The sequence below is a fragment of the Nestor notabilis genome, unplaced genomic scaffold, assembly GCF_000696875.1.
Source record: "Nestor notabilis isolate BGI_N333 unplaced genomic scaffold, ASM69687v1 scaffold3827, whole genome shotgun sequence".
Classification (NCBI taxonomy): Eukaryota; Metazoa; Chordata; class Aves; order Psittaciformes; family Psittacidae; genus Nestor; species Nestor notabilis.
The window spans coordinates 261-10,137 of record NW_009936755.1 but is presented as its reverse complement, the minus strand read 5'-3'; the positions used below and the strand labels follow the sequence as shown (position 1 = coordinate 10,137).

Here is a 9,877-nt window from a genome sequence, read left to right as displayed (position 1 = left end):
AAACAAAAGAAACCTTGTCTTGCTGAGCAGATGTGTGACTGCTTTTCTTTCTTTCTTTTTCCTTCAAATGTTACCATATTCCAAGGCACAGAGTTAAGGTTACTAGTGTTTCACTGATAACAAGTGTAGAGAAACAAAGCAATTCTATAACCTGTTTGACTCTTACTCTGTTTAAATGTCTTCCCACTTTTGTTCCCCAGCAACATCTTTGTGTGTGTCTCTGCTTAGTCTGGAATACAATCTTCAAGTGTCTTCCTCTGCCTCCCCCATCTCTTTCATTCTGTTCTCATCCCCCCTAAGGTTTTGACTGATACAGCTTATTCTTTTCTTTAAAAAAAAGGAATTTAGGCACAAGCACATTTACCAGTGAAAAAGCAATGAGAAGTCAAGGAAAAGGACAATTCACCAGAGATTAGTTAGTTTAGTACAACACCAGATGAGTTAAGGATTAGTAAAGAACATGTGCACTGGCTTTAATAAAAGATTCTCCTTTTCAGTAAGTCACAGAATCACATACCACCCAAACCACTGAGCAGCATCTGCTACTCACTTGTTCCATTTCCATTTAACTCCTTACCTGGTATGTGACTCATCTCAACAGAATGGTTTCTCAGATGTCCTCTTCTGTGTTGCTGTCAGGAGCCATGAGTACTAGCTGGTGTCTTCCTTACTCAAGAGCTCGCTATTCCACGTTACCATGCATCAGCAATTACGTAATTAACAATTATGACACGGGCAGACCCTGTTTAAGCCTGTGAAGCACATGAAAACTAGCACGGGTATTGGCTAATGAAACTATGAAACTTGTTCTAATCTTACAGATGATTCTTAGTGATTTGGTTAACAGTCTCTTCAGCAATTTTAGAAAATGAATCTAGATGTGAAAACCCTATTGACACTTCGGTTTCCTGAGCAGTGCTCACAAGATTTTAGATTTAAATGCCTGGTTATTCCCTTCACTAAAACCATGTTACTTTATGAATATATTATAAAAGCCTTCTTCCAATAAAAACAAGTACTTTGAACTGTTTTTGTATATTAAAAGGCCTCATCAGTCCTTCTGTTGCATTTAACCATAAGGGAAAGAAGAAACATGGATATATCGCTTTGTAAACTGAGATAATTTAATAGAAGAATCTAATCAGATAAATCAGTAAGATTCTGAGGATTTCTTGAATACATACACAAATACGTATATAACACTTTGTCCAGTGACAGTTTGTAAGAAAAATATATTTTTTTATGATTTTACTACCTTTCTACTGTAATGAAACTCTGCAAATGCTGCCAGGTCGCTCATGACAGAATAGACATCACTAATACATTGTTTTATGTATAACTGCAGTTCAGAAAGAATGACAAGGTACTGGTTCTTGTTACAGTAGTATCTGAATAACCCCCTTGAAGCATGACTGGCAAAGCTACGAGCTAGCAGTTCCTTTCTCAATACAAATGAAAACTTGAGGTTGTTTCCACAGAAAGTTCCTCAGTTTCATCAAGACAGCTTCAGTCCTTGAACATTCTGTTTCAGATTGAGTAACTCCTTCTCTTGCCTTGTTTTCTCCAACTTGAAGGCGAGCTTGTTGGCTTTCTTTTCCATCCTGCGTTCCTGTGCATACCAATAATTACAGATTTAGAAAATACGCATAACATGCAAAAAGAAATCATTCTAATTGACAGTTCTAGATCATGAAAACAGCAGCGATTTGGACAATATTATTTAGGGCACCAATTCCTAGCAGACAAAATAATATGTGTACCACAACAATTACCATCTTTAATTAGCTGAAGCTTCTGATACACTGGCAATTTCTGTTCCTAAATAAAACAACCAGTATCTCATTGTGGCAAATTAGATTTCACACATTTCTTTCAGAGACTTTTTACTTTGTGTGATCTGAAGTATCACAACTGTTCCCTTTGCCTCCCTAGAAAATGAAATATGAGGGCTCCTTCCAAAGTTATTATGGCCACAATTACATACATAGCAGTCCCAAACTTTCCACATCAGCAATTAGGATGACAAAATTATGATGTTAACTTTCTTTCCAGCACTTTTTTTTAAAGAAGCAATAGTCTTTTGAGACCATTACTTTCCAGAGACAAGAACAAGCGAGCTTTAAAAAAAGTTTGAGAGACAGAATTCAGACAATATAACATATTTTTGCAGGATCTTATGTAAAACAAGGTGTACCTTTCGCTCCTCTTTTATTGCCTGTTTTCTAGCTTTGCGATCCTCTTTGCTCTCATCTTTGGAACGTGGCTGTGTTGATGCTCTTGGCAGGTCGCTGCCATTAATCATTTGCATGCGTTCAATCTGCTTAGCAGTAAGACTTTTCTGAGGCAAGATATGTAGAGGAATTCCAGTCTTCTGGGAAATTTTTATTGGCTTGGGCTAAAACAGAGAGCACGTTATGTATTAATGGTCCCTAGCTCTCTCTGCAAGAAGTGCACATCACACTGCTTTATCAGGATAAAAAGATTAGATTCAGATTTAACAGTAATAAAGATGAAGTTGCCTTGCACTATTTTCTTTCCTCAGAAAAATGCACATTAATCCCAAAGTAAGAAATCAGTGAAGAGAATCTGGCCTCCCAGAACAAGAAGAGATGTAAATTCTCCCTTTTATTTAAATATTACTAAAAAGCACTTAACATTCCTTTATAAACTTCCACAAAACAAGCTTCCTTTCACAATTTGGAAGATAAAGCTGTGCTCTAATGATGGGGAGTGTCTAGAAGACCAAAGAACTAGAAGAAACTGTTTCAAACTCTAGAAGGGAAATAAAAGCCTATTTTCAAGGAAAAAAAAACAACAAACCCCAATTCGTGATTGTGAGACATAGATTACACAAAAATATATCACAGGTAACAAGAAAGTAAATTCTGTATCTCTACATTTCTGCCCTGCTATTACAGAAATTTCAAACTTAAGCTATTTTCCTTTTACTAACAGAAAAAAATATCCAAACCCTTCTTCACTGCAGAAGTAATATCAGAGGTTAACACCCTCCCCAAACCTCTTTTCTTCTCCCTTCTTCTTTTAAAACAGATATCCATTGAGAAAACAATCATTTTGGTCTCAATTTTTTTCCAGGCCAGGGTATTTCTTAGAGTAAGTTTAATGATTTTACCTTTGATGGCTCCTTAATAAGGGTTGGGTGATTATATAAGTTTGAATAGGTACCTAGGTCACAAAGAGAAAAAAAAAAAAATAGTAGTGAAGGCTTGCAAATAGACATTAGGTAAATTTATTATGAATTCTATTACTAGAATTCATTACTAGACTACTTAGTCTTTGAAAATTCACAAGCATTAACTATTCTATCTAAAGCACTGTTAGAAAGGTTCTGAGATCACCTATCATTTCCTTTGAAATCCTAGGAAGACACAAGCAAACTCCAAAATACTTACTCAAAATGGATTCGCAATCCCATTTTTCTTTTGGTTCCTCAACAACTACAGTTACTATTTCTTCCTTCTCTTCCTCACTTTCTTCGTTCACAGGAGAGTCTAAATCTTCACAAGGTTCAAGAGTATCCAATTTCACGCAACTTTAAAGAAGTCCAAAGAACAAAAAAATACGGTTTATCTTTTCTTGACAATGTGTAATTATGTAAACCTAGTATCCTCTCAGTAAAACCCCAAGCTAAAGAAAGCTATTCCCAATGGAATTGGCAGCAAAATTAAGTTTCCTTAAGTAAATATCCACAAAATAAACTATAACATTAGGACAAGAGATATAGTCAACAAAAGTATTTTGGCATTTTGTATGTGGCACATAATATTTGTGACTGGAGGGCAGGAAGAGAAGAAGATGTACTTTTTAGTCTGTAAGCAAGGCAGCTCTGGAGGAGATTATGTACTCTGCTACTAACCAGTCATCTTTCGCTACAATGGACACACTACTGTATCTTTCAATCAGGAAACACAAGATTAATGTGAGAACATTTAGTCATTTACCTTTATGATACTATCACCTGCTTTACGACAAAGTGAATATACTATGGAAATGAAGTCTTACATGGTCATGGGGCTGCTTTATAAGTACTGATTTTTGCAGTGCTACAACAGTGATAAGAGTCACTTGCGAGTTTATTATCATGTAACTAGGTATACAGTGGAATCAGCTGCTCACCAGCAGGACAGAAGAGACTTTGCTAGAACAGCCAAAAGCAAAGGTAAAGGCGTAGGGAGAAAGGTAAGTTACACTAAAAAGGGAGAGGAAGAATGTCTCCAAATATTACTTGCACTATCTTCAATATAATTACACAAAAGGAGCATAATCTCACATAAACCATCAAAATGCCTCCACTTAATTTTATCATCTTATAAGCTAAGACTGACATTCAGTGACATAAAAAAAAAATAGATGATATTAATACATAGCTGCTTTTACTGTGGGATGTAATCTTCGAGTACAAGAACTGAAAACAGCATACCCAAAGTTTCAATACAAACACAGGACTATGTAACTACTTAAATGAAGCAGTACTTCTGGGGATACGTACTTTTTTGCTTTCTCTTTGTAGTAATCATTCAGGACTTCCTGCAACCGAGCATTGTCTGTGTTAATATAGCCTTCTAACTCCACATTATCCAAGGCTCCAATTTCATCTTCATCAAATTGTTCAAAAAACTAAAATAAAGAAGTGAATATCTGTGATTAGATCACATTTGCTGTGCAACTTCTTGAAAGCCTAAAGAAGATCTACACATTCCTTTCTATTTGCTCCCTTTCCCCACTCCCATCCCATTTGCAGAAAAACTGCCAAACACATCTGCAGTAGGATTTCTTCCTTACTGTCAGTATTCTTCTGGCACAGGAGTCACAAAGTTATCTTTTAATAATATATAAATCTAATACATTATTTCAATCTGCATATTAAAAAAACCTGTCACTGCTCATGACAAAAGTTACATCGTACTTCCACTGCTCTGACATCATTCCATGAAGGTATACTTGGCACAGAGCAGAGAAAAGATGAAAGTAGTGAGTCTTTTCCGGGCATTTGCACAGGCATACAGGACACCACCTCGTGTGCATTTCCATTGAGAGACAAAATCAGAAGACAAAAATAGCATTTAACACCATTATGTTTAACAGGAACTTTCTTCAGCTGGCTCACCTTCTCAAATCTGTCATCCAACAGGGTTAACTGTTCATTCCTTCTCATTACTGAAGATGTCATAGAATACTCTGTGAAACGACTCCTGGTTTCTTCTTGCATAAAAAGAAATTCTTTCATCTGTCCATTAATCCCATCATCTGATAAAGGCCCTTCTGAATCATAGTCTTTATCATTACTGCAACTATCCTTTTCATCACTGTCATCCTCCATATCTTCCCACTCATCTTCATCCTCAGCATCTGATCCCCTGAACAGAAGTATAAAGCAGTTTTAGATTAATACATGGACCTATCCACAGCTCTGACCAATGCTGGGTTGAGAAAAAAAAAATTATCTTCAAGCCAGTAAAAGAAGAACGAGTTTTGCAGTAACTGTGTTGCCAAAGTCAGCAACACTAATTTTGTCTGAAAGCTAAAACATTTCTGATAACTTCTGGATCACGCATCTGTGTGCTCAGAGTGAGGTTATATTTACATTCAGCTACACGTGTCATAGGAGAAAAATACTAGATGCATTCCTGAATATTAAAACTATCAAAATCCCTTAAGGTTCATAAAATGATGAGAATGATAGCAAAAGAAATAATATGTAGTGGGGTATCACATGAAGCATTTGTAAAGGTTCTGGCAACACTCACTGACCTTCACCAATATTATTACCAATGTATTTGTCAGCACTGACCCTGCCCAGAGCAGGGGAGTTGGAACTGTATGACCTTTAAGGTTCCTTCTGACCCAAACCATTCTATGATTCTATTTTAAATGTTTTTAAAAGTTCAAGAATCCTATTACTCCATACATTGCATCTGGAAACAAATACATATAAACCATGAGCTCAAAGTAACAAATGAAACCTATCTCTTGGATAACACATGAAAATTTGATTTTGTAAGCCACCATCCACATAAGACAAGCTAACACTTTTTCCTTTAACACACTTAAGCATTCAATTTGAATCCTGAAACCATTCTTGCTTCCTACAAGAACATAAAAATAACAAATAGCATCATTCCTATTTACATAAGACAAACAGTTCTATAAAGCTTTATCTACCCCTTCTGTGGGTCATTTGCTTGTAGAACAAAATCATCTTCCAGGATGTTTTCTGGATTTTCAAAGTCAAAATCATCATCAAGAGCTGCAACAATATCAGGGTCAAAGTCTAGCCGTGGTCCTAGAAGTTCAAAAACAAACAAACCACACATAAATATGTAAGTTTCTCTGACATTACGAAGCTGCTTTCCTGGATAAGAATCAATCCAGCTAGACTGTTAATTTGCACTAAGGAAAAAGATTCAACTTAAGTATCACAAGATTCCTCAATAATATTTATAGGTCTGGTACAAGCCAGGACAAGTCACCAGCCTTTTCTCAATTTTCCTCATCCAGAAATGAAAACTCTCCAGAGGTCTTACACTTCCATAAATGTATTCTCATACATCTTATTTAGAATATTGTAGAAACAAAAATATCCAAGTACTGTACAATCAACTGCAAACCTAACTCCCAGCCCCTAAAATTCCCTGCATTACAAAAGGTCAGAAAGTGTTTCTCTAATGCAATTAACAGCAGTGTCTTTAGCATCCTTGTGTCAGGACAGAGACGTACCACCATTACTTCTCGTTATAAAGAATTAAGATAGCTGTACAGTGAATGTTCAGTGCAAACACAGATACATAACAAAAGCATACGAACAGCCTGTAACACTAAAATGATACTAATGAACACCACTCAGCATATGAAAATAAGAGAATTTTTGAGAGTGAAAATCCAGTTCCAGTCTTGGATTCAAACGGAGTAACAAATCAACAGGATGAGCTACAGTTTTCCCCTATTACTATTCTGTATTTGCTACACAATACTAAAAGCTCATGGATTCTGCATTCCCCACATCCCCAGCAAAGCACAGACAGAGGTCTCAAACTGAAACACAGGTCTCACAAATCATTATTTATGTCTGCTATCAAGCCTGTTCTAAACGAAAACTAATATAACACTGCACTTGAAGCCATCATTACCATCTAGTACCCAGACGGCAACTCAAGTTACAGAAAGGTAAAAGATTTAATGATACCTGAAACAGGAGCAGCTTTATTTAACAAGCCCACGTCTTCTTCAAACTCTGTGGCAAATACTGAGGAAGGCAACTTAATAGTTGGAGCCTTACAAAAAGAAACAAAAACTAGTATTACAATATATTTGTTCTCAGTTTTTCATTTGAGTCCACATTAATGAAAATGTGCAGATAATCATGTGACCAAAAGAAACTCTGTGGACATTACGTATATATTAAGACAAGCACTACTTTTTTGGTGGCAAATTTTCAAAATTATGCAATGAAAGCCAGGTAAAGCGTTGGCAGCATTCATTCTCATATCAGTATTCTCCAGGCAGAGAAACAGTATTTTTTCATCTCTCAAGCTTTTTAGAGAATGGTTGTACAGCACAATGAAATTTGTAACATTTTTTGTTTTGGAGAACACTAACACGTATTTGAAATTACCCCTTTATTGAAAGGCTTTATAGAATCATAGACTGGTTTGGGTTGGACAGGACCTTCCAGATCCAACCCCCGCCATTGGCAGGGACGCCTCACACTAGACCACGTCACCCAAGACTCTGTCCAACTTGACCTTGAACACTGCCAGGGATGGAGCATTTACCACGTCCTGGGACAACCTGTCCCAGTGCCTCACCACCCTCACAGTAAAAACCTTCTTCCTTCTATCTAACCTGAACTTCCCTGTTAAACCCATTACTCCTTGTACTGTCACTACAGTCCCTGATGAAGAGTCACCAGGAATTGAAAAGTTTGTTTTTATTCCCCACAGGAAAACACACAACTTGTTCAAATACCTTCGTAAGCCATCTCTTTCAAGGAAAGCTTGGCATGGGTACACAGTTTTTTAAGCTTGTGCTAGCAAAAACTTTGGCTTGTCAACTTTTGTTCTTGTAGGAAAGTCTTACTGTGGGTCAAAAGGATCTTTATATATAAAGAGAGATCACAGTCACTATATACAGATATGGTTAATGTGTCTACAGAATGCTAACAGCCTAAAATTATTATCAGCAAAAATACTGCTTACTGGAACTCGCTGAATTTCATCTTCTATGCGCCCCTCACTTGTGACAACAATTCTGCTTTGCTGCCCACGCACAGAAGGGACAAGCTCAGAGGGACCAGAGGCTTCTTTCAGATGCTGAAGATAGTCATAGTCATCATCAAAGAAGACTCCGTACTTCCGCTGCTCCTCCCTCCTTCGCTCCTCATGACCCTTAGAATCGTAAAAAGAAATACATGGAGTTACTCAAGTCCATTTAAAACTTACTAGCAAAAAGAAAAGCAAGCCATCTATTGAGAATAACTGAATTCTAAAGTCCTGCAGTCCTCTCTCCACTCATTACCCTACAGCCTATTAAAACATTGTCAGTGACTGGTTCAGTGTTCAGGTGCTGTGTGTCAGGGCCTTAAACAACTTTTTCCATAAGCAGCATAACTAACAAACCCTGTTTCCTCAGGGTGGGTGAAGCATCTTTCTTGGTTTTTTATACATTTATATCTCTAATGCCAGTTAAGGTGACCCATCAGGTTGTAACTCACAACTATCAAATTCCCAGCAACATCCCCCTCCTTTTAATAAGATGGACTAAAAACTACCTTCTCTCAGACACGTTTTGAATTGTATAATTTCATACCAACTTTTCTCTCCTGCAGCACTTCTTATGTGAATGAACCTTGGTATTAGAAGAGAGTATTTACTTTCTGCGTAGGCAGCAGAACTCTCTGGGGTGCAGTATCATCAGCAGCAAGTGGATCCCTCTGACTTCTGTGTACTAAATGAAATGTTACTGCTTTCTTCTTCTCTATGAAAGGTTTCTTCTTCTTGTGAGGCTGAAAAAGGACATTTGGATAATTATTACATGAAATGAAATTAAATGCACCTAAAAGAGAATTTTTTTGCCAGGAGCATGCTACTGTATTCCCTTTAAGGCAATATCTTGTCAACATATTTAGAGATAAAAAGCAAAAACAGACTAGTGGTAGCTTAACATCACCTTCACAACAGCCATTTCATATGTTCTAATAGTATATTCAGTTGCAAAACAGCAACACATCTGTACAACAAATATTTAGTTGTAGCATATACACCTTAACATAATCCTAGAAAAGAATTTTTAAGTAAATACTTTCTAAACACTGGGTCAAATTTTAAACAAACTTAATCAAGCAATATAGGAACCTGACATTAGGAAATTCATCCAGACACACCTAGCTCCTTGAAAATTGTTTAGACAGCTGTTCCTACACCAGTAATTCACTATCAACCATGAAGGCTGCACCACTACACAGACATAGTTCTAACATCAAAAATGTATCTACATTACGGATCAACACAAATCTCAAGTGTTCTAACTGGGTGAAAGCCTGTTCTACAAGTTAGCACATCTGGCTTGGGGAACCACTTTAATCAAAGTGTCCAGCTTTACCTAGACACCAGATCATGTTAACAGATAGACACGCTTAGCAAACTACTCTATGAATCTAGCCATCTTCTTTACCTGGTAACATTAAGTATACAACACGACACATTATGTCATATCAAAGCCCAGAGTCTATCAACTGCCATCATACGTTTTGAGTTAAACCCCCCCAAACTGCGCTTTAAAGTCTTATGCTCGGAGCAACCACAAAAGGAAACACAGTACGTTTTTGGAAGCACACCACTTGCTACCCTTGCAAACCTGC

At 36.9% G+C, this 9,877-nt stretch overlaps 2 protein-coding genes across 2 annotated transcripts in view; both read right to left on the bottom strand.

Moving 5' to 3' along the window:
* ZC2HC1B (zinc finger, C2HC-type containing 1B) overlaps window positions 1–593 on the bottom strand; it is an 8,755-nt gene extending 8,162 nt beyond the window's left edge. The window contains exon 1 of the mRNA XM_010018499.1: window positions 551–593. Within this exon, the coding sequence (XP_010016801.1) occupies window positions 551–593 (43 nt within the window). The remainder of the gene's footprint in view (window positions 1–550) is intronic.
* Window positions 594–1,297: 704 nt separating this feature from the next.
* Window positions 1,298–9,022, bottom strand: LTV1 (LTV1 ribosome biogenesis factor; the record flags this gene model as incomplete). Its single annotated transcript, XM_010018498.1, has 10 exons — window positions 1,298–1,609; window positions 2,195–2,395; window positions 3,134–3,186; window positions 3,414–3,553; window positions 4,511–4,638; window positions 5,129–5,378; window positions 6,184–6,304; window positions 7,205–7,292; window positions 8,217–8,405; window positions 8,891–9,022. Coding segments are annotated over 10 exons (1,416 nt in total), but the record flags the coding sequence as incomplete, so codon positions are not given.
* Window positions 9,023–9,877: the final 855 nt, after the last annotated feature.